This window comes from Clupea harengus, chromosome 4, assembly GCF_900700415.2.
Source record: "Clupea harengus chromosome 4, Ch_v2.0.2, whole genome shotgun sequence".
Taxonomy (NCBI): Eukaryota; Metazoa; Chordata; class Actinopteri; order Clupeiformes; family Clupeidae; genus Clupea; species Clupea harengus.
The window spans coordinates 9,815,102-9,843,031 of record NC_045155.1 but is presented as its reverse complement, the minus strand read 5'-3'; the positions used below and the strand labels follow the sequence as shown (position 1 = coordinate 9,843,031).

Here is a 27,930-nt window from a genome sequence, read left to right as displayed (position 1 = left end):
TTGGGAGGATTGAATAGTTCACATCACAGTGGCTGGCACTGCGTGTGTCTGATACTGTTCGCTGAAATTTAAGTTTTGGTAGTTTATTCGGGCTAAATAGAAAGTTGACAGCTGACGGCATGCAAGCAGAATCGGGCATAGTACCCGACTTTGACGTTGGGGAGGATTTCCATGAAGAGCCTAAAACGTATTACGAGCTGAAGAGCCAGCCTCTGAAAAACAGGTCAGTGCGATGGTGTGTTAACGTTAGCTAAGTTCACTTTAACGGTTTATTCATGACAGCTCGTCGACAATTTGCTTCTCTCTTAGTTGAAATAGTTTGTCGCGTTGGAATAAGTTGTCCTACTAAAGTTGCAAGACAGGGGACCTTTTTTCTTAGTACATCTTTGCTGGCATGTTTTAGTATGGATGTCACCCTGCCACATGAGCGCTCGAGCTGGGATACGTTTGCCTCTGAAGCACCTGATTTCGTTCCCTGTAGAAATTCATGTCCCGCCTTGTCTTTTCACAGAACATGTAGAATCATGAAGCGCAACTGGATGCACGGAACCTTTTGCTGTCTATGAACGGAACACGAAATGGCCCTAAAATATTGCCGCTATAGCAAAGATTTTAGAAAATTATAGTCCTCTCTGACGCTAGTTTAAAATCTCTTATCTCTTAAATCTCTTGATCACACACACACTACCTTTGGTTGTCTACATTCCTTTTAATGTCCAGTTATTTAATTTCCTCGTTTCCTTGTTTTTATTTTTGTCTTTTGCAGTGGCCATATGTTGAATTAAGCACAATTGTCTATGTTGTTTGTTTGTTGATTTATGTATTGTCTCAAAACAGTTATAGAGAAAACGAAGACTGTACCGTTATTGCTTTTATGACATTAAAAAAAGGAAGCTAAATCCAAACATTGTAGGGTGCAAAGGGTAACAATACTTGTAGTTAAGAGAGTGTTCCCATCATGCTATGCAGGGAATGGTGGGGTAGAATTGTGAATGTTCTAAGTTGGAATTTCGTGTTTTATGCCTTTCATTTGTGTCCAGTGTTGGTTAGTGGAATGTTATCTTATTTGTCTGTTATTGTCGTTTTAATGCCCTTAGTTTAGCCCCACTTCTGTAAGCATTATCTGTTTACCATTAGTATCTGTGTCATTGTTAAATATGGCACAGCCGACATGCCTCTCGGTTTTATTCTGAGTAATTGCATTTGCATCACTACATGCCTAGTGTGGTGTGTGAGGTACAAGAATTGCCTAAAAGTCATTCTTCTATGCTAATTGGCCATACTGCTGTCAGAAGTGGGGTGGATCCCTCAGTATCAAGATGGAGGAAGAGGACTTGCATGCCAGTGCTGGTGCTGCAATGTCAGCTAGAGAAGGAGTCAGAACTTCTGGCACAGATGAAAACAAAAATATCAGCGCTGGGGAGCTGCGTAAGGTGGTCGGCATAAAAATACCCAAGTACGCGAGCTAATCACACTGGGAGGCTTTCCATGCCCAATTTGAACTGTTAGCTCGGGCGAGCGCTTGGTTGGATGACCAGAGAGCCCTCCAACTTACTCTTTGTTTGACGGACAACGCTCTGTCTTGTCTGCTGGTTTTGGATCCTATTGAGAGGGCTGATTACATTGATTTTGGGCAACACTTCCTAGCCAAGCTCCTGCAGTCTGAGTTATATAGTCGACAAAGATGAGGCGGAGAGCTGCTGTGGTGCGGTGCGATGCTCTTAATGGCTCATGACATTGAAAGTTTGACGAGACGGGCATACGCACTCATGCCATCCACTGTGCGAACTAAGCTGGCCTGCGACCAATTAATCAGGGTGTTCTCCCCAGCTGACCTTGCATCCATACCCAGCTGCCTGCCCCCCCCATACACTGCTTGACGCTATGGAATGTGGAGAGGGAGATGGTGATGGTGCAAGATTACTGCTCAGAGGCCAGCAGGGCTGGAGATCTCTGAAATGACCAGGGAGCTGGCCCTGCATCCAGCTGGGCGCCATCAGACACAGCCTCTGCCATCCAGACAATGTCCACCTCGGCCAACCAATCGCTGTTACTGTAAATTCACGTGTGGGTGAATTAAGGTGTATCTGTAGGTGATGTTATGATATAAGGTTTAGCTTGCTACAAACAGTCGTATGGCCATTCACAACAGTTATACAATCAGTCAGTTTGTGAGTTTGTGACTAAAAATTGTATTTTAATCTACACCTCTCTTACACAAAGGCAACTCTCACTAATTTTTCATGTTTGCTCAGAGATTTCAACTTTATAAGGACTTTTCTGTACTTATGTAGGTGCCCCATCACTGGCTTCTGTTGAATCGAAGCTGTCTGTTAGCTGTTTTTAGCTGTAAACTAAATGATGTGAGTGATATTTGAATTATATTTGAATGATATATTTTTATAATAAAAACCTGCATTTTATGGGTTGAAAATGTCTCAACACTCCATCTACTATTTAAAATCATCTTGAACCTTGAAAGGCCGATGCAGATGATGTAGAGTCAAGCATTTGGGACTCCTCCACGTCATGAAATGGGTGTCCCACCTCCACCAGTCCCCGCCCATGAGTGTGAGTCTCATTTGCATTCGCTGATCGAGACTCATCATTCACAGAAGTATACCTCCCCTCAACCCCACTCCGCCCCCCCTCTCAGCCCCTTGCCCATTTTTGAGAAGTTAGTCTCAGAGCTGGGGGTATACTTACACTTTAATACACATGCACATCTTAATAAACATAACGTTGAAATTGGCAAGAAATGTTGTGATGTGTTGTTTCTTGATGGTGCAGAGGTTAGCCGAGGTGCCCTCCAATCAGTTGACCCAGGGTCATTTCCTGGCCACTACAGGATGCTTATGTATGTCACTTTGGATAAAAGCGTCTAAGAAATACTGAACCCTAACCTTTACCTTTACATTTGCCAATTTCATACGTCAGAGGTTTCAATGTGTCAGTTGCAAGAAAATACTTTTTGAACCATTTGCTTTCCATACATCAGGTGTGCTTCTTGTTTATGATAGTTCTGTGAATAATGGTAACCTGGCATGAGACTGGAATTCCGAGGGGAACGAGATTGGGTGCTTCAGTTGCAGTATTTCACGGATCTCCCGCTTGTTAATTGTAGTTATGCAATGAGAAGGGAGTTGTCTTGTCAACAACTTCAAATATTTGCTCAGTAATAAACAGTGCTGAAGCTATATGTGAGAGGCATACTGTTGACCCTCTTAGGGCCGTGCCATGCTTTATTTTACATAAGCAATAGATATTATTGCCCTCTGGAATGAACCATTCACTAGTGTGTGCTTACCTTGTGGTCCACTCATTTATACTCCTCATAGACATAAAACTATTTGAAGGTAACAGAAATAGTAGCCTACATGTTTAAATGACGTTTAGTGTGTGTTGATATGTGGATGTTGTGTTATTTCGAGATCACATCCATTTGCGTCTTGACAGTGCTGACCTTTCACCTCCTGGAGAATAGGCCTCAGCCCATTTTTTTTTTTTTTTTTTTTAGAGGCCCAGCAATCACAGCAATCACATGTATCTTGTTATTTTTGTGGAAACATCTATTACGTAATAATAATGGAAATTACAATAAGTGTTTGTAATTGGAAACTTTTGTCTACTTTTAAGTACAGATAGAGAACAGATGGGATTATGGTAAAGGTTATGCCTCCACTGTAGTTTTCTTTAGAAATCAGATATGAGACATCCGCACCAGCAATGAAACACCACAGAAATTGGCTTTTTGCAACAACCATGCATTCTTATATAGTGTTACCAATTTGCCTGTTACAGAGTTGCTCTTGTGGACATGGACTTTTTTCTTAGTAATGGTGTTAACATGCCAGCCTCATAAAGCTTTGGCTTGTAATGTAATTCATAATTGTAAACTAATTTCTTCATTAGCAAAATGTCATTACATTGAGACTTATTTGAAAGGCTGAATGGTCTTTTTGTGCTGCCATCAGTTTTGAAAGAAACTTTGCCATGTCTTGCACTTCTTTACAATGCTACTGGCTATTTTGCCACAATATGGTTAAACAATGTCAAAGCAGAGAATCAACATTTTACTTGTACATAAACACAGCCTAAATAGAGGTTGACAGAGCCGATGTTCTGTTTGTGTGTGCAGACGGTGTGGTGTATTTACTGTGCCTGCTGCTTCTGGTGGCAGTTACATTTATTTTACAGTTTGCGGTTAGCATCACTAGCATACTTTGAATCTCTCCTAGTCAGAGAGTGTGTGTGTGTGTGTGTGTGTGTGTGTGTGTGTGTGTGTGTGTGTGTGTGTGTGTGTGTGTGTGTGTGTGTGTGTGTGTGTGTGTGTGTGTGTGTGTGTGTTTGTGTGTACAACATGCCAATATGTTTTGGAAGATTGGCTAGGGAAGACATTCCCAGTTTGATAAAGACAGACGATAAAGTCAGATAGGTAAAGCTATCTAAAGATGATGAGGATCTGCAGCAGGAAGTGTTGCTCTGGGCCAGGCAGTGGAGGACCTGGTGGCAGACAGGCGTTCTTAATTTAGACACATGACAGACGCTGAAACCTGTCTTCTGCGGGGTGTAAATTGGCCTGTAAATTTAGAAATGGAAGTGATTGCTCTGAGGCTGAGGGGAGATGTTTCTCCAGCTGTTTCTGTTTGCTTTGGAGATAATTTGCTAAGTAACCCTTGGAGGAGATGCTGTGCAGTGCTGTGCATGGTCTCTCCACCTCGACTAGCGATTATTCAATTTCACCAGTGGCCATCTTAAGTGATCTGCCAGCCCTGCATGGTCTTTAAGCAGGAAATGCGTCAGTTTGGTTCTGCCTCAAGTTGACCTTTAGCAGTCTGACATGGAAAGAGCAAGAGTTTGTGAAGAAACTCAGCATTGTTGAGTAGGCTTGGAAAAGCCAGCGTATCTTTTTATAATTTGAAATGGTCACAATCGTCACAGGGTCACCGAATGAAATCAGTGCTGCTGTAAAATCCATTTAAGACTCTGAGTGAAGTATCCCATCAGACTTTTGTGAGGCTGACACTGTAGCATATCACATAATGCTGTTGTATTATGAAGTATTCCGTTTTTTCTGGGTTCTGGGTTGAATAGCCTCAAAACATTTTTTTGACTTTTAATAGATAATTCTATTCTATTCTAATTCTGAATTGGCATATTGTCAATATGGAATATTTGTAAATAGTATCATGTACACCACAGTGTTCATACATTTTTCAATTGTGTCCATTTTTCTCACGTTTGGGCACAAAGGGTCCTTTTGTATATCCTGAATGCAAGGCTGAAAATAAATTCCTTTTTTCCCAAGTATATGAGACTTCACCAGGCGTTGACCTCAGTGTTGTGAAGCGCTACGCTACGAGGATTTACAGCAGTGAAGGCAAGGTGCTTGAGGGAGCGTTCTGTTCTGGAGTGGCCGGTTCAGGAGGGCCAGGATGTTCTTGACACTGATCCCGCCACTGCCTGAGTGACAGTGGCAGGTTCTCTCCCCCCACTGCAGCGCATTTTGCTCTGGGGTGTAAGCACATCTCCATCCTCAGTCCGTCCACTGGACAGCAGCCACGGAGCTCCAGACTGCTAAACTTCGTCCTGATTTATCTCATAAGGTCAATTGGGACCAGATGACGAATGCAAAGGGAGGCTTACGCCTATTGATGTTGACTCAGAAGAATCAGAGTCTAATAGTAATTTTTTCACTCTTTGTCATTGTGGTGGATTGAAGGTCTTTAGTACCTTATACTACACTTTTACCGTCAGCACATAGCACCAGATAAAAACATGCAAGGTGTTCCTTCACGGGCGTATTAATCGCTGATTGCAAGGCCAGTGTGGTCAGATGTTTTTTTTGCGCAAGATGATGGTTTGGGCAGATGGCATATTTTTAGACAGCATTCAGTCCCAGTTCTTGAGTCATGTTACAGAGTTCCTGTTTTTTCGTCGAGCACACGTACAAAAAATATCAAAGATATCCACTACAGTTTCCATCTTCCTGTTCCTTAAATACGTAAATAATCATCCTTCACCTGCAAAGACCCTATTTTGGCCCATCTCCCAAATAAATTGGAGAACGGGAAAAGCTCAGTCATCGCTGAGTGAACAGTTGTGGGTTTCTAATCAGTTGTAATCATTTTTTGGGAAGCTGAATGTTTGGCTCACCCAGCAGACTTCAGTTCCCCTCTTCTCTGTTAGCAAGGTCACACAGAGAGAGATAGAGAGGGGCTCCCTCTGGGCTTATCTCATGCAGGGGCCCAGGTGAGGCCGAAGGGGTCAGAGGAAGTGAGTAGTAACTGCCATTAGAGACACAGGGGGCCAAGGGTGACATGTCGTAAGCCCCTGACGCCAGCGATCGTAGAAGTGAAACTAACCCTCGGGCTCTGATGAACCAACAGTATCCCCGATGACTCGGGTGGACGAGCTTAGCACATAGAGGTTTCACATTTCGGAGAGACTCAGAATCTTTCTGAAGTTGTAAAGAGAGTGGCTGAAAACACTGCCTGGCCTGTCCTTGAATGTGATACACCTGCTCCTGTCACTATAGTCGTGTGCTGGTGGAAGCTTGTTAGCTGTTGTGTCAACACCACTAAAGTGAGGAACGTGCGACACAGTGTTGGATGAAGACTCGAAGTTCTCTATTAATGGATAAAGTCTCAAAGTTCTCAACTAAAATGTGAATGGCTGTTTTAAGATGGACCATAAGGGATTTACGGTGTGCTAAAACTACCCATTCATTGATGATCAAGACAAGTCTTCTCACAATCTACACAGGATGCATGCCTCCCACTTTCCCAAACAACAGAGATAAGTAGAGGATGACAACAGCATAAAGCCGGCAGTCTATTGACTCATTGCTTCCGATGGTGGATCTGTCAGAGTTCAGCACCTCAGTGTAGAAACCAGTGTGTCTTTTTCAGCTGAAGCCACTGGACATGAGACTCATCAGGTAAGATTTTAATGTTTAGTTTCAGTGAATCTTGGAAGTACCTTCATGACTTTGTACACTCTTGAGGTGTGTATGATATAATGTATAATTACTTTGTGTCTTGGCGTTATTACCTTGTCTATATTTCATCTCAGATGCCATACTACATGTTGTTGACTCTAAGTGTCAGATGGCAAATAGCTGAAAGGGGTCTTCAGTGATGTGGCAGTTTGTACCTATTTTGCTGTTCATGATGTTTTTGGTAGTAGACCTAATTTATGCATAGAGGATTTTAACTACCTGACACTACTTCTGTTGATAATAGTGCTGATTTCTTGTCAGCGTAATATTACTCATGTATAAACATGTCATGTTATCATTTTATGAAGTTCTTCTGAGGTTTATGGCAACTTTGTGGCCAAAACGTGACATTTGGACGGTGACATGCAGGGTGCTGTGTCCCTTCATCCTGTCTCTCTGTGAGCCACTTGTATTAGCCTGGCAAACTGTTGGGCCACAGGAGTAACTGTAGCGCAGTAAACAAGTGGAGGGAGAATGTATAAAACCTAATTATAGAAATGGGAGACGGCAAGTTCAAATTGAATGAACAGGCCTTTTTCTATGTGCCTGCAGCAATCATAACAAAGAGACCCACTGTCCGTCAGTAAGGGCTGACAGAATGCACCGTGGTTTTGCTCCATTTTTTATTTGTCCCTGTACGTGTACCCCCCTTATGGGCCGGAGACCCCCTTTAACCTCAGATGACTACCTGTAGACCTCTCTGGGCTTCCATATGAAACTGACAGGCTATTCCAGAAATGTCTTTGGTTTCATATCTAAAATAGTTAGACTAGAACCTGAACCTGAAGTATGTAGGATGTATTTAAATGGGTAACCAGCGCAAGCAAAACTGTAACTCTCTTAAAATCTTTCCATTTTGCAAACCATTGAGCACCGGTTGTTATTGTTAAGGGCTTTGTATTTGCATATACAAATGGGTTGTCCATGCTGTCGGCTCTCCTGCCTGGCGGATGGCAGGCCACCCCTCAGCAGAGCACAGGGAGCCGTCAGATTCCTCTCGTTTACCGGCTCTGCTCAATTGTGCCCTGTTGCTAATGCACGAGAAACACACACCCTCTTATTCTCTTGGCTGTTGTTGCATGCCTGTGTGTGTGTGTGTGTGTGTGTGTGTGTGTGTGTGTGTGTGTGTGTGTGTGTGTGTGTGTGTGTGTGTGTGTGTGTGTGTGTGTGTGTGTGTGTGTGTGTGTGTGTGTGTGTGTGTGTGTGTGTGTGTGTGTGTGTGTGCCTCTCAGTTATGTGTCTCTGTCTGTGTGTATTTATGTATCTAAGTTTATGTATGTATGTGTGTGTGTGTGTGTTTGTGCATGTGTACTGTGTACTCTAGTGTGAGAGGGAGAGTGTGTGTGTGTGTGTATGTGAAGGAGTGTGTGCATGTGTATGTGTGTGGGTATGCGCATGTGTGTGTGTATGTGTCCATATGTTTAGTTATCTGTTTTGTTGCCTGTGTGTGAGCGTACGTTCTCAGCCGGTCGTGGCTGAGATTCCAGCAAGCTGTCGAGCAGGCTGCCCACGGAGTGTTGAGCTGGCCTGGGAGTGCTGCGAGTGTGAGTCTCTCCTCAGTCGTTTACATTGTGCCGTGCTCCAGCCGCGAGCCCGCCGAGTGCCGTTAGGAGCGGCTGATCGGCGCAGGTGGGCACCTGCAGTCACGTCTGTCGCTTGCCAGGAAGGTGACCGCCAAGGTGAAACAGCAGAAGGTGACCAAGTGCGCCCTCTGGTGTCCGAGAGGGAGACAGGTCCCATTTGATTTCCAGCAAGGTTTCACGCCACCCCCTTTTCTTGGAGAGAGAAGGAATGTCCCACCCGTCCGACCCTTCTCCACCCCTCCCACAGTGCACTTGCTTTAGTTCAGCCTCGGACTCATAGGGCTAGTCATCTTTCCAGTAACTGTGACAGATATCAAGTAACGTCCCCCAATAATAGATCATATTTCCTGCATTTTTATTAATGACTATGGCATGAAAATATGAACATATCTTATTCACACACACTCAATCACACCCATGATGACAAGATATGTAACCATATAAAGGTGAAGATGTCATCATTTTCGGGACAGATGTTAAACACATTTGTCAGTCCGTGCTTATGTTTGTGTGGTTAGTGGTTTAATATGATCTGAGATCTGAGTGTGAGTAGAGTTCTCCAGGTAGGCGCTGGATTGAGCGGGTCTGATGACAGCCAGCGTGTGCTCGAGTGGTTTGTCCCACTGCGCTTTGCTCTGTGAAGGGATTGGAGTTCTGGTGCAAGCTGCCCCTGCCCACCCCCCCACCACTATACACACACTCACACACATTTACTTGCTCATACACACACACACACTCTCTCTCACCCATAAACACAGCAGTGTGACTTTCAGTGCTATCCAAGGGCAGGCAATACACCTTCAGGAAAAAAAGATGGAGGCACTGGGTATCCAAGTGCACAGATCCTGCTCATTTTATAGCAACCACCTGTGAGTACCTGAAACATAGACAGTGACTGCGTCTGTGTGTGTGTGTGTGTTTACATCTGTGTGACTGTGTTTGCATGAATGTACGTATGCTTGTGTGTATGTATATTTGTGTATCAGTGTTTACTCTATAAATAAAACTCAGCTCTGACTATAAATATCCTGTGCAGTCACTAAGCTACTGAGCGCTCTCTCTCTGTGTTCAGGTTTTGACTGTTCAATTTGTGAGTTCATTAGCGACTCGCCGACAGGATTTGTTGGAGATCAGGGCTAAAGTTCCGAGCTGGGGGGCAAGTCTCACACACAACTGTAAAGTTTTGACAGAAACAATTGCATTCGTTTATGTGAAACGGTAGCAATCCTCCAGAGCTTTAACACCAAAGCGTGCACACAAAGAGCCCACTTTGTTTGTTTAGGTGCTGTTTGAGTTCAGATGTGCCGCTTATTGTTGGAGGCTTGTGTGTGTGTGCTCTAAAAAAAAGGAGGGTAGGGGCAGAAAGCGGGTGAAAGCTCTCGCAGGACGGCGTAGCACAATGCTTGGGTTAGCAGTTCTGTTAGGTGTGTGGAGGAGGACTGCTTCCTTCAGCAGCGCTGCCCCCACGGCTCTCCTCTGATTGGCTCCTCAGTGGCACAGGCAGGGGTGTAGCCGTGCAGGACTATGTGGCCATTGTGTTTCCTGACACACACGCATGCAAGCACACGCACAAGCGCAGTGATACACATACTCACACACACACGCACACACACTATCTCTCTCTCACACTCACACACACACACACACACGAACAAGCTCACACACACACTGACGCAAGCACAGAAGACCTCATGCGCACACACGCACACACACATACACACACACACACACACTGATATGCATGCAAAAGGACTAGGGAAGTATGCCCCTGCCCCACATAGAAAAGTGGAAAATTACTCTGAGCATGAGACAAGAGCACTGTTTCATTCTTAAACGTGAAGCACAATGCTCTCTGCTCATTGTGTGAGGGGCCTCTCTGTGCATGCAGAACCGTTGCTGTTCACAGCAGAGCAGGTCTTTGGAGAGAAATGTGTACCTGCTCATCTGCTGTCATCCCTCATCAGATGCTACTGCCCAGGATAACATTACTAAGCATAACTCCCTGCTGTGCTTGTGAGGCCATGATGGGAGCTGGCCGTCTGCGTGTGTACGTGTAGGCATGCCCTGCTTAACAGTGTGGAGTTTCAAACCAGGCCAAAGTTGTAAGGCAGAATTGTCTTTATAATAATAATAATAATAATAAACTTTATTTGTATAGCACCTTTCATACAAAACAATGCAGCTCAAAGTGCTTAACAGCTGTTGTCACATATGTGCTAATCAGTGTACAAGAAAAATGAAATGGAAATGTACTGCTGTAAGACTGAGCATCTACGAGCAAAAGTTCATTTTTGTCCTCCTTCTGAAGAGGCATCACTTGAACTAAGTGAAAAGAGCCATAGTTGATTGGTATCAGTTGGAGCTAAACTGGCCCTGTGAAGTTAAATTTGGTTCCGCTGGCAGTCTTTCAGTCTTGAGGAAGTCAGTGACTGGTCTCTCAAAGCTCGGGTTTGTCAAAGAAGATGATTCACTTGTGCCAGACAGACACATAATCAGTTTGTGGGGGGAAAAAAGGGAACATACGGACTTGCTCTTCCCTCGCGATCTGGGACAGATAGGGATGTTAACCCGCTATACTGCTGCGCTAACTTATAATACATATAATACATAATATAATATATAATCGTATTTTTAGATTTCCATATAAAATGTACCACAACGTCATATTTTATAATATAACTCTTTATCCTTCATTATCTGTATTTCTCAAAAGAATAACATTGCCATATCAAAGGATACTGATGTGTAACAATGGATTTAGTCTGCCCAGTTATGCTCACAGTTCATGATGCTAATGGTATTGGGCTGTGTGGATTTACTGCTGAAATTTAAGAAGTTCATATAATTCTATACTAAGAATGCTTTTGAAATCCAATCCCCTGTGTTTGCCATGTCCCACACATGTAATTTGCCTTTGAAATAAACTCTTTTTTTTTTTTTTTTTAGCTCTGTTCCCCAGTGGTGTTTGGTGAGCGAGGTGGGCTGGTTAGACAATGAGATTATTCCCAATAAGACAGGGATTATAGCATGTAAACCTCCATGCCTGGGGATTGCAGGAGAGCCGGGCGGTGGTTTGACTGGACTGGGCTGGCTAATTAGTGCGATCAGAGCACAGCTGGCTTGGCCGGACATGCTGGTGGAGGGGTGCTTTTTTTATCAAAAGGATCACTGGCCTGGGCTGCGCTTCAGGCCGACAGCTCATGGTGCAGGCGGATCCTCAGTATTTTGGGTATACGGGTGTGTGTCTGGAGGCCTGCTCTCCAAATCTAATGAGGTGAGGAACTGAAACTATGTGTGTCCACTGAGCATTTTGAAACACTTTGTGAAGCGTTTTTTCCCCTTTTCTTTTCGCCCTTTTTTTTCCTAGACCGTGAACAGACCCAGAGGATTCTTTGTGCTGTTCATGAATCAGATTGAATTATGGTTGTGGAGATCAATTCTGCTCTGTGGCACTTGGTGTAGAGTCCCTTAGCGAAAGAGAGAAGGAAAGATACAAAATGTAGGAGACAACCAGGCCGTTCTCATGTATCCCCAAATGGGCAAACAAATGTCATTATTTGCTCATTTTTGTGACTATGTGGAAATGTGATAATTGTATCACTTGGTAAACTAGTGATTTATCTCTCTTTGAAGCCGCATTGATGAAGTTAGATAGTTCTGGTGGTTGTAAATATGGACTATAACGGTCCTTGAGCTGAGAAATGTCACAGTAATTCTTCAATTTATGTATCTTAACACATCTCCTCACACTTATGCTCCAAGCCGAGGCTGACTGCTCTGTGTATGTGTGTGTGTGTGTGTGTGTGTGTGTGTGTGTGTGTGTGTGTGTGTGTGCGTGTGTGCGCGTGTGCGTGTGCATTTGTGTGTGTGTGTGTTAACCTCATGCTTTAACAACCTGTCCCCTAAGCACACTCTTGCTCATTACTGCGCCAATTAAATTGGGACGTCTCAGAATAATTCAATTACAGAGCACCTAGCACAGTGTTTGTGCTTTTCTTGAACTCCCCTGTGCTCTCTCCTTCCCCACTCCTTCCCTCTACCCTGCTCTCTGTTTTCATTTTTCCTTCACTTCATTGGTCTCCTCTTTTTTCTCATCTTTCTCTATCTCTCTTTTTTTTCAATTCCACATACTTCATCTCATTCTTTTTTCACGAATTCTTACCCTCTTTCCCTTGTGTCTCTCTCTTGTCTATACTCCTCTCCCTCTCTTCCTCTCTCTCTCCCTCTCTCTCTCCTTCTCCCTCTCTTCTTCTTTCTCTCTGCCCTGCCCCTGCAGTAATCCGTCAGAGCAGCATGGCTCCTCCAAGCCCCCCCTGAGCACGTCCAGCGTGACCTCGCGCATCCTCCTGCGGCAGCAACTGATGCGGGAGCAGCTGCAGGAGCAGGAGCGCCGCGAGCAGCAGCGCCGCCAGGCCTCCTCTTCCTCCTGCTCCTCTTCCTCGCCCTACGCCCGGCCGCCCAACGCCAGCCAGACGCCCGCCATCAACGTCACAGCGCCGCCTAGCCTGCCCTCCTCTGCCCAGGTGCCCATGGAGGTCTTGAAGGTAAAAAAAAAAAAAAACACTGACCGACCTGACCCACAGTGCACCGACACCTGCTGGCTCACCTGCCTGGGGGGTGTTGTGTGTGTGTGTGTGTATGTGTGTGTGTGTGTGTGTGTGTATGTGTGTGTGTAGGTGTGTAGGTGTGTGTAGGTGAGAACTTAGTAATGCTGTGAACCAGTCCGGTGGATCATGCCAGGCTTGGCCAGGCCTGTCTGTTCCCAACTGTGTGTATCTTAGAGTGGGTAACTGTCACTGCATGTGAGGGAAGAGTTATTATACATGCATGTGAAGTTGTGGTGTCTTTTTCGTCTCCGCTGGGTCTGTCCAGTGAGCTGTATGAGCAGCACCTTAGTTGTAGACATGTGCGAGAGTGCGGGGCACGGGTGTGTTCTGATATGTGTGTTCAAAAAAAGTGGAGAAGGAGAGGGGGGGGGGGGCGGGGGGTAAAAGCTGATCGTAGAGAGTGAAGTGTGTTAAAACGCACTTGGGGATTATGTTTCCCCAGAGAATTTCTCTTTAATGCATGCTGTGCTTCCAGCCTTTTGGATTTAGCCATCTTTAATCCTATTTGCTCAGCTACATTCACGTCTTTTCATGGCTTTGATTCTTTGTTAGTCGGGCGGGGTGGGGAACTACAGACCGGTACAGGTTCTCCAGACAGAGTGTGATAATTACTACAAAATCAACCGCACATCTGAGAGCACATCCTAAATATACTGTCTGGTAAGGTCTGCTTTAGTCTTATTTTCATCTGAATCTGCGGTGACGTACGTAGAGAATTATGAACAGGTGGCATTTGCCACATTCTGAATTAGCTCTGAAGTTATCTGTGGTGTGAGATTTTTTTTATCATTGTTTTCTTGTTGTTGTGCTGTTTGGAACGGACAGTTTCTCAGTGAGAATAGTCTTTTTGTAAATGTTAGAATTAGAGTGTAAGTGAAGTTTAGAATTGCAAATATCAGTTCAGTAGAGCCTCAAAGTTGAATTGTGTTGATTTAGTTGTGGTTGTTGAAGTCAGTGTTGGACCATGTTTTGGGTTTTGTATCTGCAGAGTTTAATTGAATTGTCAAAATCTACTGGATATTTATTGGCAGTTGTGAGATTTATTAATTTTTTCATGCATACCAAGAGTTTGTGGTCATTTCTGAAATCTGCAGGTTAAGTGCTGCTTGTCTAGATGTTAATCTTGTACGGATTCATTTGTTGCAATAACGGGGAACATGTTGTGTCCAATGCACAATAGAAAACCCTCCTTTTATTTGAAAACAAAACAGACAGTTTTGGCTAATTGCTATATTTAAATTATTTACTTTGTATTTAATAATACACAGTTATTATAATTTAAGCAGTGCTTCTAAGTGGGAATACGGATTTAAGTTAAGAATTAGCAGTGCTGTGGCTACTACTTCGCATCAATCAGGTGCCTGTATAGAAGGTCTGGATGAATGTCAACTATAGAAACAGCGTAAAATAAGGGCTAATTATTTGTTTCTGGACCAACACATTTTTTTTCCGCCTCAAAGCTTATCAGAGGCCTTGCTGTAGATATCGCTGGGCGCCTTCAAGTGGCCACTGAGCAGTAAAAAAAACATACGTTAGCTGAAACAATAGCAGCACTCATACAACACAAACACAGCTTATGTCTTTAACACTCTTAGCGTAGAATGAGAGATGACAAGCGGGAGAAGATTTTTTTTTTTTGCACGGGAGGAGCTTATGGGGCATTTTTCATTGACTGAATTACCAAAATAAGAGCTCAGTTCCTGCCCAGTGCTGTGTGGCGGGGCCAGCATGCCGATCTGCAGCCAGAGGAGCAAGGCCCTCGCAAAGCTACACGAAATTAGCTTAGGGGTACCAGGCGGAGCCACTGGACCTCAAAAGTGAAAACATTAAGTTCAGATGAGTTTGTCTAAAGACTGATTGGTCCCTTAATTAGCCAAGTGACCCCTCACCCTTTGAGAAATAAGTACGGGATCAGTTTAGGGATCTAGACAAAGGCAAGCACAGTTTTACCACACACTGAACACTAATTCAGCAAAGAATGCTCGTAATTAGGAGCACTGCTTTCATTCCACAGCATATTTAAGAAAAAAGGAAGGAAAAAAAAAGTTTCTTTGAAATGAATGAAGGATCATATCCTGAGAGTTCAACATAGCTTTAGTGAAGGGATTCTCTCAAATTACTGACATTTCTAAAGAACCAGGAGCGAGAAAATGACTGTTACACAGCTAGTCGTGTAGAGGCAAGAAGTGCAGCGCCTGGTGAATAGTAAAAGTGGAGATGGTAGCGTGAGGGCCGCCACAGTATTGTATAAAAAGTTGTGTAACATCAAATACAATTTAAGTCATCTGCTTTTAATTATGGTTTTACATACAGTGCTCTGGTGTGTGTCAAGCATTTGCAAGGCTGTTTAACATGGTAGGTAACCCTGTAGGGATAACGGTAAAAGTTATGTGTTTTGTATTTATTATTTTTTGTTTTGTTTTGTTTCATTTTTCTACTCATCCAAATGACCCCATTACCTGAGGATGCCTCATATCTGTGTGGGCCTCTGAATGGCTGGACAATGCTGGAGTTCATGTTTTAAAGAAAATCAAACAAAAGCCTCATTGTTTCAGCTGGCCAGGGAGAATGTGTTGGCTTAGCTTTTCTGAGAAGCGGCCATGTATGGAGAAACATGCTTAACTTCATCGGCCGTACAGTGTTGACAGCAAGCTTTTTTAAATCACACGCAAAAATATGCACAACCACTTGTAAAATGTAAGCTACAGATATGTATCACTTCAGCACATACCCGTTTGTGTGGTTGATAAACTTTTGCATGAAGTCCAATTCTGTTCACTCGACTGGCTGTTTACACACAGTAGCAAATAGATAATATCTCACTATGTATATACTGAGACAGTGTTTTGTAGGTTGCCATTTCTATCACTGCATACTTGTATTAATGTGTAAAGAAGAGGGGCTTTGAAGGACGTGTAGTAAGAATTCAGTCATACTGTTTGGTATTTGACCTGCTGTCCCAGAGGCAATAAGGTACTCATTTCTTAAATTAAGGACAGAGCATGTTTTTTTTTCTATGAAAATAAGTTGGTTTTATGTGAGATTGCTGAGAGGACAGTGGGTCTGTTGATGATGTCACCCCTCCACAGATAATGGTGTCAGTGACATTTCTAGATGTTTGTACTGATGTAGCCAATATTAACATTTGTTTTAACGGCAGCCTCCTTTTATGCGAGTGTTACAATCTGTTTTTTTTTACACAAACAAAGTCTGCCATTCAGCTTGTGTGAATCGTCAAGAGGGTCAGATTCTTGCTAATTCATCTGTGGCCAGAGGCGTATCAGAACATCCAAAGAAACCATGCTGCTCCCGTTGAGGGGGGGAAAAAAGAGATCACTCTTTGTTGTCTCCCTCCTTCTGAAAGGGGGATGGGGGGGCGGTGTCAATGTGATGTGTGTGCCGTTCCACCAGAAATGTCATTTACTTCTGACCGCAAGGGAAGTAACTCCCTTGGGTCCTCGTTGGCGGCTGGTCATGGGCCTCCCAAAGGGGTCCGTCTTCTGGCGGGCCGGGGGATTTCTTGATGCTTTTTAATTGTATGTTATCCCATTTAAGTGGATTTTAACAGAGCAAGAACACAGGCCGTATCCCGTACTGTAAAATGAATATTAATGTCTTTAGCGTACTAAACCAGCATGAATCACTTCTGGAGCATGTGACCCACTCGGTCGAACCCCCTTCCCGTGTGCCTACTTCCTCCCTCAGGCTCTCATGCCAACTACTGCTTTTTCTCTCACGTGTAAATTGGAAGCTAATTTGTTTATGTGTTTGTATCATTGGTATGTAGTATACGTTGGATTTTTATCAGTCATAGTTGTGACACTGCATTGCTCTACAGCTTTGTGAAATTGAAATATAGATAACATTTCACAGAACAAATAGAAATTACAGTCTCTGGCTTCACGGTTTAGAGATTTCTATGGGTAGCGTTACGTAATTGCCTATTTTTGCATTTAATGTGCTTTCCCTCTGAAAAATAAAAATCCTGCCTTGTTCAGGTTTCACAAGACCCACAGGATTTCTCTCCCAGTTAATGCAGAAGTACTGAAGCACTGTCACACTGCGTATCTGTTTTACAAGTAAGGCTGAGGTTGGCTTACTTACTGTTGAGTACATTATTCAATTAGTGCTTCGTCATGCACTCAACAGACAAGTCCTATTCCGCAACTAACCACATTTTCAGGACTTACCTTAAGTCTGTACTACTGTAAACAGTGTGTTGTTTGAATTGCAAACTCAGGGTTTTTATTATGGGATCTTGGGATATATTGTTGGAAAAGATTTTTGGAGCATTCTGAAGTAAGAGTGTCAGAACTGCAACTAAAACTCATAATTAAGTCCAGATTTTAAACAATCTCACAGTGCTCTTACAGGAATATTGATTTAGTTTGTTCAAATGCATAGTCATCCAAATATCTAATTGATTGCCGAACTAAACCACTTTGTAGCTTCCTTCTCAATGCTTTGCAGAGTAGAAGCAGCATGGGTTTCATATTACTTGTTTGCAATCAACTGTGCTGCGTTGAGAATTAACTAATTAAATTACGGGTCTGTGTAGGCATACAAACACACATCCAAAGAATACAGTGTTTATTTCATCGGTTTTCTTTCTCAGACTGACTTGTCGTGCAGAATAACACTTTCTGCATGTGCATAAATGTAATTCAAACAGAGTAGAAACAAACTTTTCTTTTTTCTTCGACTGAAACAAACATGGCAATTGTGCATTTCACCACAGGTCATTTTAGGCTAACATTTCTTCGTCTTTCTGCAACTTGGAGGAAGTGTTAACGTTGCCATCGATGTTGTGCTGATCTGGCGTCAGTGGTGGGAAAGAGGTGCACGCACAGCCGAGTGAAATTGGTGTGATGCGCACTGATCTGTATCTCTAATCATGCTGTCTGTGTCCTCCATGGGTCAGTAGACTGCAGGAGCGCTGACCTCCAACACGGGTTGCATGGGGATGGATGGGAGGAATGCACTGTGCGTAAATTCCTCACCAGTTCATTCTCTGAGCCTGGGCCTGTCTGGGCAGATTAGCAGATTATCGCGTGTTGATTTTTTTATGGCTATTATAAAACGTTTTTAAGGTTTTCCCCCTTTTCCCTGTGTCTGTATCAACACCCATCAACCACCAGTGTGATAATGTAAAACAAGTTGTTGCGGATGTATAGAAGAATGTTATAAAGGAATTGGTTTTCTAAATTCCTGGAAATACAATACATTTCAATTTATTTGGTGAGGACTGAGTTATGTAATCCATAACTGGCTTATGGGAAATGGAGGTCACATTTTTTAGCAAGCAGTTAATCTAGTGTAAGTACAAGGCATTGTGAATAAGGTTTAATTAATTAATAAGTACAAATTTCTTTCTTGATTTAGATTTGTTTAATCACCATTTACATAGATCGCCCAGTGTGAGAAGTCAGAGGGTAAAGATCAGTGTCTAATGTGGAGGAAGTGGTTGGAAAAAGATATTTTGGAAAAATGGTTGTGTAACTTTGAAGAATGCTAATCCTAATAGTCACAGGCGGTCAGCAGTTTCTTTTTGGTTCACACTTGTCACTGTATTGTTCACTGATAACAGTCGTACCTTGTTGTGAAACTATTATTACCATGGGTGTGATTTTCTACATCTTGATTTTTTCTGCTGGGCTGGAACTTGTACAGCTTCTCCCTACAAACAGACTTCAGCTAATCACCATCCATGTTAACTCTGTAACTACCCATGTTTTCACAAGTAAACTGCCTTGTTATGAGTTAACTGCCTTGTGATGAGAAGTGTCTACTCCCCCTGAGGCAAGGCCCAAAATAACTCTGCTGGAGTTAAACATAGAATAGCCTCAGGATTTATCTGCATGCACCTTTCAAGCCTTTTAGTAACTGAATGTTGAAGAGGTAAATTGATCATCATATAAAGGCACTATTACGAATCTTTGTGACATATATATGGGGGTCCAACATATTCAATAACTCTTACTTTAAAAACGTGGCAGTTGCAAGTTCGTGGCAAGTAGAAGTATAGATTATTCTAATTTACCTGAAAACAGTCGGAATTGCAAGCTCACTGGCAATTACTTCGGTATTCATTATTTTCAGATTTTTCTTATGGACACGTGAGGGCGACGTGAGGCACATAAAGCCCAGCCTCCAGCATTTCATGAAACAATACATCCCCATTTGCGCGAAGGATGCATGAACTCTGACGTCATTTGATGTCAGGACTAAGTTAGAAACGTTTTAATTGCTTGAGCCGCTCTGTTTTTTTCTGGCACGACTGTGTCCCTGTTGTGGCATTTCGATTTAGCTGTTTTTCTAATGCTAAGTAGGCCTGGGCAAAATACATTGAAATTATTCAAGTCCATAAATAGCGTTTTATCACAAAATTTTAGCATCTGTGAAAGGAGACTTAATTGTAAACCACAGTCCTAGTTTTTCTTTTCCACGTGTGCGTTTCAGCACATGCATTGCCCAGTCCAAAATCCCATTATGTTTAAAATGCGCAAGAAGAATGTGTTTATGCTTTTGATGCGATTTTGGTGGGAAATAGCTGAACATGTATCTGTCTCTATCTCTTATCACAACAGCAAATGTAGTTGTAGACAGTGGCCTTGATAGGTTGCAATGTAGTCGTTAAAAACATTATTTAACCATCATTTAATCATTTTGTTGTAGTCCCGTAAATTGGCTCAAAGATTATTGCAGTAGAAGTTATTGGAGCCTATGCTGTTATTGTTTATGTAACTCAGACATAGCCTTGCCCGACATGAACATACAGTGCCATGAAGCTTCACTCTGCTAAGGTCTTAAGTGTAACTTAATTTCAGTTTTTTTATTTGTTTGTCTGTTTTCCTGTCTTGAGGGCAAGTGTCAGTGTGGAGACAAGTTGCCTTGTTGAGTGACAAGAGTCAATTGTAGAGGATAACGTCAGAGAAGGACCCTAAAACCATAAATCACTTGTATGGACCAACACAGACTTTTAAAAGGCTCCGTTGTATCTCCCAATTACTGCGTTTCATGCATAGCGAATGAGTTTCTCGCCCCTTATAAGACACGTGGATGGCGAGGAGTCTCGGAGTTTGTTTGCACTGTTGAGAAGAGTCAAGAGAGTACAGTGACAGCGTTTAGCGTACGCTGGTGATTGCTCTTGGATTACGGACGGATATTCTTTCTTTAAAACTCTGAAGGATGTTGGAGATGCTTGAGTACCATCCGTATTATCAGGTGGGGCTGAATTAATTTAATTTAGCCAAAAAACCTTCTAAAGTAATTACCTCAGTCATCATTATATTAATATAGATGCCGATTATATCAGATTGGCAACACGTCCTAACGATCATCACGTTTTATAGATTAATAATCTAAAAGCATGACTTGTATAGTTAATGTGTTTAATTTTTTAAATATTGTGGTCTTAAATTTGGTTTGCAATTTACAATGCCTTTTAATTGCTTTTCATTTTTGTAATGACTTTTAATTAATTGCATCTAAATTGAGTGGTGAGTGTCCGTCAGCCAATGATTCATCTGCACAGCTGATTGTATGTGGAAAAACAGCACTGTACCATTTAATATCAATTAGAAGTTTACATAATTGTTCTACAACCTACATTTGTCTGACATCCTTATATTAACGCAGATGAGAATATGTGAACTAAGATTTGTGTAAATATCTTGACTCTTTCTTATCTCTCTCCCTCACTCACTCAGGTGAACACACACCTAGAGAACCCCACCAAGTACCACATCCAGCAGGCTCAGAGGCAACAGGTGAAGGCTTACCTGTCCACCACACAGCAACCCTGTGTGAGCCTGAACAAGCTTGGGTCCCAGGTGGTCAGCTTACCCTGCTCCAACCAGGGACCTGATCACGGGGGCATGCCTCCGGGGCCGGGGAACAGTGCCCCCAACAGCCCTATGGCCTTACTGACCCTCAACTCTACAGAGAAAGAGGTACAGGAGGCAAGCGTAATGCATGAAAAAGAATGCAACTTACCAAAATTGTGTAATTTCTTTTTTACATAGTTGGATTTGTGTTTGTCCTGTTGGGGGGTAAAATTGTCTTCTGTCTAGACTCCCATGGTCTTAATCTGTTTCTCACTTGTATGTATACATTTGTATGTATTTTTTGGTACACTATATGTTGTTTGCGGGTTGTCAACACCGACAAATTCATTATTTGCTATGTGTGCGAAATGTGTGCATCCATTGGCTGCCATACTGTAATGGACTTTGAGCTCCAACTCCATTGTTCACTGATGTCTAAAACTGGTATCACAAGAATGCCTCATATGTGTTGAGTGTTTTTGGTTGAAAGGAGACAAAAAAACATCTAACTGACAAAATATAATGATGCAAAAAACACGGATAGGACAGAGAATAGTACATGCATATTCATGAATTATGAACTGTGTATCTGAAAGTGTGTCACATTTTTGATGTTTTGTAATTCCAGATGGACGATGTCATTGATGACATTATTAGTTTGGAGTCCAGTTACAACGATGATATCCTTGGACTTATGGACCCGGGGCTTCAAATGGGCAACTCGGTAAAACATCCTCTCACCTCCTTCCCTCTCTCTCCTCTGTCAGTGTTCACAGCTTCATAAAATCCAGCCTGGTCATTGTCGGTTGATGCAGTATGCAGTAGTGGCTTGCTTGGAGCCATTTCTTTAGTCAAGGCGTTGAGAGCTTCACTGCGAGTTAACGCAGCAGTGTTCATTCCTTAGTGAAGCCCATATGGAGCAGTGTAATCCTAATCAACACCTGGAGGGAGTGAGACAGGGCTGTCATCCTGCTCATTATCTCTCAGAGCAACTCACACCAGCTGCCACCATCATCTGCACTGCAGCAGTGGTTGTGAAGACTATGCTTCAGTGGAAATGCCATAAATTGAGCAAAGTAATTCCAGGTTACCATATAGATAGAGATACCATAAAGGTTCAGTGTTCAGGAGGTGTACACCTTTAGAAGGGGTGGAACTTTTACAGTATTGCTGAAGTTTTAACAGTTCTGTTGATTAACGTGATGAATTATCCTTCCACTGAAACATGTCCCCACTCGTTGCATGTTGTTGTTGTGGGCCAGAGAAGAGTTTTGAGTGTCAGTGATGGAGAGAGCCTTTATTCTCCTGTGCTCTGTCTGATGACCATGTACCTTTATTCTCCAGTGCTCTGTCTGGATGTCTGATGATCATGTACCTCCACAGATTGGGGTATCTGCCAACATCCTGGATATGTACAACAACCAAGGCATGCCGCCACCAGGTCTGGCCATCAGCAACTCATGCCCAGCCAATCTGCCCAACATTAAAAGGGAATTCTCTGGTGAGTGTCCTCCTCAAACTGAACTTGTTGTATATGGTAAAGGGCTATGTCACCTGGTGGTCGGTATGTAACACCTACTGGTCTGCCTCAAGGCCCAATCCCCATATTTGTAGCAAATCTCTAGGTGAAAGATGGCAACTCCACCAACTGTGTGTTTTCAAACACTCTCCAGGCCTTTTGAACATGCACTGTACTGAAATGTGTGCTATTCAGTCTAATTCCAGTATGTACGTCATGTCAGCCATTTTCTGAAATGTCACACCATGGTTATGCTATTATGTTTTCAGTGAACAATAAACACTCTCAAAATGTCATGTGCCAAATAGTCACTCCATCTCCAGCCATGATGCACATGCTGGACAAGCCTGGATCTTGTGGCAAGTTTGAAAACTATCAGAGGCCTGAAGGGTTCCCTGTAGGTACGTGTGGTCATTCAAACTCCAATAAAAAAATTTGAATAGTCATTGTTATCATGCCTCGTCAGTGATGTGACAAAGTGTCATGTTCTTCTGATGTAATGTGCAGAGGAATATGTTCAGATTTTTGTTCAGATCACCCATTAAATCTATCATTTGTGTTTGCTTCTTCCGTTTTTCCCCAGAAGTCAGAGCACTAGCCAAAGAACGCCAAAAAAAAGACAATCATAACCTGAGTATGTCACTCATTCACATTCACCAGAAATAAGGCCTCTTGAGTGATAGTGTCTGTATCATTTCTCATGTCATATGGTTGCTCCGATGTCTAATTACTCTCTCACTGTCTCTTTGTGGTCACAAAACAACACTCCTGACCAGTCGAGAGAAGGCGGCGGTTCAATATCAATGATCGCATCAAGGAACTGGGGACTTTAATCCCTAAATCAAATGACCCGTAAGTTTGCTTCCTTTCTTCTTAAACTGCTTAGAGGGCCGTGCCCTTTTTGGGAACAGGCATCTTGCAAGCCATCGAGTTCGATTCTATCTGTTGGTGTCAGCTGAGTGTCTTAACCGTCCACCCCTCAGGGATATGCGCTGGAACAAGGGCACCATTCTCAAGGCCTCCGTGGACTACATCAGGAAGCTACAGAGAGAGCAGCAACGTGCCAAAGAGCTGGAGACCCGGCAGAAGAAACTAGAACACGCCAACCGCCATCTGATCCTGCGGATACAGGTACAGGGCTGTGGGTTCTAGAAAGGGTCACACATTTGCAATTGCAACAGAACCCAGGGTTGATCCACAGGAGCCATGATCCTCATAGGACTCTGCATAGAAACGAAAAGAGGTTGTACCTGACACAAATGGTGAAATAAAAATGAGACACCAAAGAATGTTTTCCGTTGTTGTACTTGTTTTTGTTGTTGTACTCTTTGAGGGGCTTTAGGGCCTGTGTGCACCTGATGTGTTTTTTGCACTGGCAGCGCCCACGTCCTCATTTTCAGATTCTTAGAAGCATTTATTGTTGCTGGGTTACAAAAAACGCCTACAAGCACTTCCGGACATTAACATTGTTTATGCTAACTAACTAGCTAACTGAAAGTACTCAGTACTCAGCAGATTAAAAATATGACTTCAACAAGCAGAAGAAACTAATTTGGCATTACAACCGAAGCTGTTGTCCCTCCAGGCTTTGTAATTTACATTTTGGTTGTGGTAGTCTTTTTATATTAAGTCATATATGACTGGGGCGGCTAGATTTGCCTTTGCTGACAATGTGGACAGTGTATGTCCCGCCCCCTCCTTGATTTGAAGTGGTCAGCATGAGAGAAGTGACATTGACGAGCCTAGCGCCATTCCAAATACTGAACTGTTTTCAACTGAAAGCTCCAGAGCAGAAAACAAACATTCTGCACTGAGGGCATTTTTTCCATCAAGAGCACTTAGTGTTGTCTACACTGATGTATTTAGTTAATATATAAAAAATAGACACTGCCAGCGCAAAGAATGCATACAGTGGACAGAGATAGTCCTTTCTTTAAGATTTTAATTCCAACGGTTGATTGCAAGTTGAGTTTAACTATGTAAATTGCCAGTGGTAAAAGCCACAGTAACAATTGTTCCAGTAATGAATCCTGTAACATTCAAACACTCCTGTTTCCCCGGTGATGCCCTGTAGGAGCTGGAGATGCAGGCACGCGCCCACGGCCTGGCAGTGCCCTCTGCCCTATGTGCCTCAGAGCTGACCGCACGCTCCATCAAGCGGGAACCTTCCCGGGGAGACTGCAACCAGGAGCTGTACCCAGCCCACCAGCACCACGACGGATCCGACATGTCCCGGCCCACCACGCTGGACCTCACCGACGGCACCATCTCCTTCAACGACAGCCACGGGCCTCCCGGCGACCCCTCGGCATATGGCCTCGCGCCCAAAGCGCCCCTATCCTCCTCCTCGTCCTCCAAGCTGGACGACATCCTGATGGACGACAATCTGTCCACAGTGGGCACCGGAGACCCCCTGCTCTCCTCTGTCTCACCAGGCGCCTCCAAGGACAGCAGCTGCAGGAGCAGCATAAGCATGGAGGAGAACGAGCACGGCTGTTAGCGCCCCCTGCAGGCTACCCCCGGTGCTGTGCTGAGGGTCTAAAAACTGGACTAACCCCCAATATTCCCCTAGCTGCTCTCCAGTAGCCTTTCCAACCAACACTGAAGAAGCAAGACCTATTTTTCAATTATTTACACATATATTTTTTCCTCTAATGTTTACACTTTTATTTTTTATGGTCACTCTTCCCATAGTTGGCCACCTGTACAGTTTAATTTGCCACAGATGATATTCAAACAGAATCAAGGTCAGTATCTATTATGGTGTGATTTTGAAGTAAATTTGAATAAGCATAATATATAGGCTGATTTCAAATTGTGATGGTTTTACCATGTGAGTTGTGATTTTCTTTATTTTTTTTTCGGCGATCAATTGGACATGCCATGCAGTTTTATTTTCTGACTTTGACTAATGAGAGTAGTGAATATATAAAGTCCAGTGTCAAGCTGTCCATACATATGTCAAATTGGGGTTGCAGTTGCAAAGGAGAGTTTCAAGTACGAGTTTAGTAGGAGTTTTCATTACATACAGGACGTGAACCTCTCAAACTAACTCCATTCAGTGGCCGTAGACCCTGGATGTTTGCAAGACCTATCTCCGCTATAACAGCACCACATCTTCTGTTAAATTTTGCCCCAATTGCATTCTCTGTAGCAAATGCGAGGTTATGAACACTGGGAATTCCCCAGTCAAGGCCATCATCCAAACTGTAAACCATTTCACCAAATGCATTTCTGGCAGGAAAATTGGGTCAGTCACATACTGGCACCATTCAAAATTTCCATTTAGGAAAGATGTGACTGCCTTATTTTGGCCTCTTGATCCGAATGTGAACCCTACAAGGCTGTACTAGTTCGGTCATTGCAGTACTGTTGAGCCCTGGCCAAGGTGATGAGTTGGACTGTGTAAAGCACATATGTGAGAGGTATTACATGGCAGCAGTGGTTAAACTGTGATGGAGTGATGTTGACCCTTTGAACTACTGATTTTACAAATGCCATGGATCTGTTATGAGTGGGATGGTGTTTCATAATTTAATTTCATAATACCACTTAATTATTAAATCTTATAATGCCTGAAAAATGCTTAACTTAAGTAAATGAATCTAAGTATCTATTCTCCCCCTCAAAAATTATATTTTCATTGTATCTTTGATAACATTTAAATTATTTAAATATTTCTTGTACAATTGTTGTGTTTTGCTATCCCTCCATTCTCCATGTCATGGATCTTCAGGATTTTTTACGTTCAAATATAATATGAAGGAATATAGGGAGACTGTTGTGAGATTTTTTTTAAAGATATTGTCAAAAACACTGGAGGAAGTCCATTAATTTGAATTTTTTTTTATAACAAATGTTTTATATCTGCTAACAATCTTATTTAGGATTTTTTTTAAATACACATATTATACCATATGAATGACTGTAGTCAACTATGTAACAATACGCTGTACTGTACTGTAATTGTATATTTGATTGTTTAATAATATACAACTGTAGCGCAGTACTCAGATGTACGTAGAAATATTGCAATTTACTTCTCACCACTATACTGAGAGTCTATAGTAATAATGATGCAACCTTTTCTTTGTGTAACTATGCAATTGTAGTTGTAGTGTAGTATTTTTCTTGTATGTTTTACTGCGAGTTTGGAATGAGTAGATACGCCTACTGTGTTGTAGTGTCCAGCAGCCAAGCAAAGTGCATTCACAATGAAGTGCCTTAAAATAGTATTACTAATGGAATGAAGCATTTGTTACCTTCTTCTGAATGAGGATGGTGTTTGACTGCTCTATTTTAGTGGGGTAAAAGGCTGACTGCTGGCTCTCTAAGAGAAGCCAGTGGGAGAGGCCATTTTGTAACAGCATTGCCAGCTCTTTTGAAAAGCACAAGATAAAAATGAGGTTTTCTTTTCACATATGCATGGTATATTATTTATGTTTTTTTGCCAACAAGTCTAAAGTACTTGTTTTCATAGGGTAGATTGGCTATGAAGGAAACCAATTAATGACAAACAAAAATATCACTAAATGCAACCAAATGTTTTTCTTTGAATGTAGAACAGTGTCAACTGCCAAAACTTACTACCAACATCAGTGACATCTATATATGCAAGTAAATGTTTATAATATTCTACACTTTTAAGGTTTGGGAGATTTTAAGGTATGACCATTTTTTGGCAATAATGAATTACATGGTCATGGCAGTCTGCCTCTTCAGCAAACAGCCATGCACTTCCAAAATTGGAAATCCTAGTTTTAGCAGACATCCCTCTCATCACTTCATGTCCGTCATCTGGATTAGTTTATCAGTATGGTCCATGACACTGGTGGTGTAACTCTCAAGTAAGACAGCAAAATGGTACTTTTGTTTTCAAAACCAGAACCAATCCATCTCTGCTTAGTACACATGTGACCTCTAAATTCTAAGATCAGTTTGGTTTTAAATTCAGTTTTTTTTTAAAAATGAACTGATTTTCAGTTTAGTAAATTGAAACTTTTTAATAGCTTTTGCCATTACCCACAGGTTTCAACTGAATTAGTTGTAGACTTTTATACCTGAAATTGGTCCCGTTTAGTGTTACTAGCAGGCAGCACACAGCAGAGCAGCCTCTGTTCATTGGGATGTGGATTGCGGAGAGGTTTAGTTTTATGCAGCCAAATGTCATAGAGTGGTATGGTATTTAACAGATAGAAGGTTTGATTGTGACAAGCACTTGTCATTACAATATAAAGACTATTTGGTTGTGGAAGGACAAAAAGAGTGGCATGTGTGTGGCTCAACAGTACTTCATCAGTGCATATCTTTTGAATGCAGAACATTGGGAGGAAGGCAAAGAAGATTGTTATAAGCATTAAAGTATGTCAAGTATGTTTTCACATTCTTGTGTCGA

General features: G+C 42.5%; 1 protein-coding gene across 5 annotated transcripts; it reads left to right on the top strand.

Annotated features, from left to right (window-relative positions):
• LOC105906851 (microphthalmia-associated transcription factor-like) lies at positions 1–27,918 on the top strand. 5 transcript variants are annotated; one of them, XM_031566117.1, is made up of 10 exons: positions 1–223; positions 12,860–13,127; positions 20,900–21,142; positions 21,645–21,740; positions 22,400–22,517; positions 22,844–22,936; positions 23,119–23,169; positions 23,312–23,387; positions 23,519–23,666; positions 24,610–27,918. In XM_031566117.1, exons 1-10 carry the CDS (start codon positions 120–122, stop codon positions 25,033–25,035), a joined length of 1,623 nt encoding a protein of 540 aa, XP_031421977.1. In that variant the 5' UTR covers positions 1–119; the 3' UTR covers positions 25,036–27,918. The 5 variants fall into 5 exon arrangements, with proteins under 5 accessions (XP_031421977.1, XP_012690534.1, XP_031421975.1 ...); XM_012835080.3 differs by lacking the exon at positions 1–223 and adding an exon at positions 5,490–6,940; XM_031566115.2 differs by lacking the exon at positions 1–223 and adding an exon at positions 8,900–9,452 and having other exon boundaries at positions 23,122–23,169.
• The last annotated feature ends 12 nt before the right edge of the window (positions 27,919–27,930 follow it).

What these genes read in the sequence shown, in the direction of transcription:
- LOC105906851 (XM_031566114.2), top strand. Translation starts at nt 9,172, where the DNA reads ATGACAGCCAGCGTGTGCTCGAGTGGTTTGTCCCACTGCGCTTTGCTC. An exon ending in CATTAAAAGGGAATTCTCTG is followed by an intron (nt 22,518 to 22,843) that starts GTGAGTGTCCTC and finishes TGTGCCAAATAG; the next exon opens with TCACTCCATCTCCAGCCATG. An exon ending in ATCTGATCCTGCGGATACAG is followed by an intron (nt 23,667 to 24,609) that starts GTACAGGGCTGT and finishes GATGCCCTGTAG; the next exon opens with GAGCTGGAGATGCAGGCACG.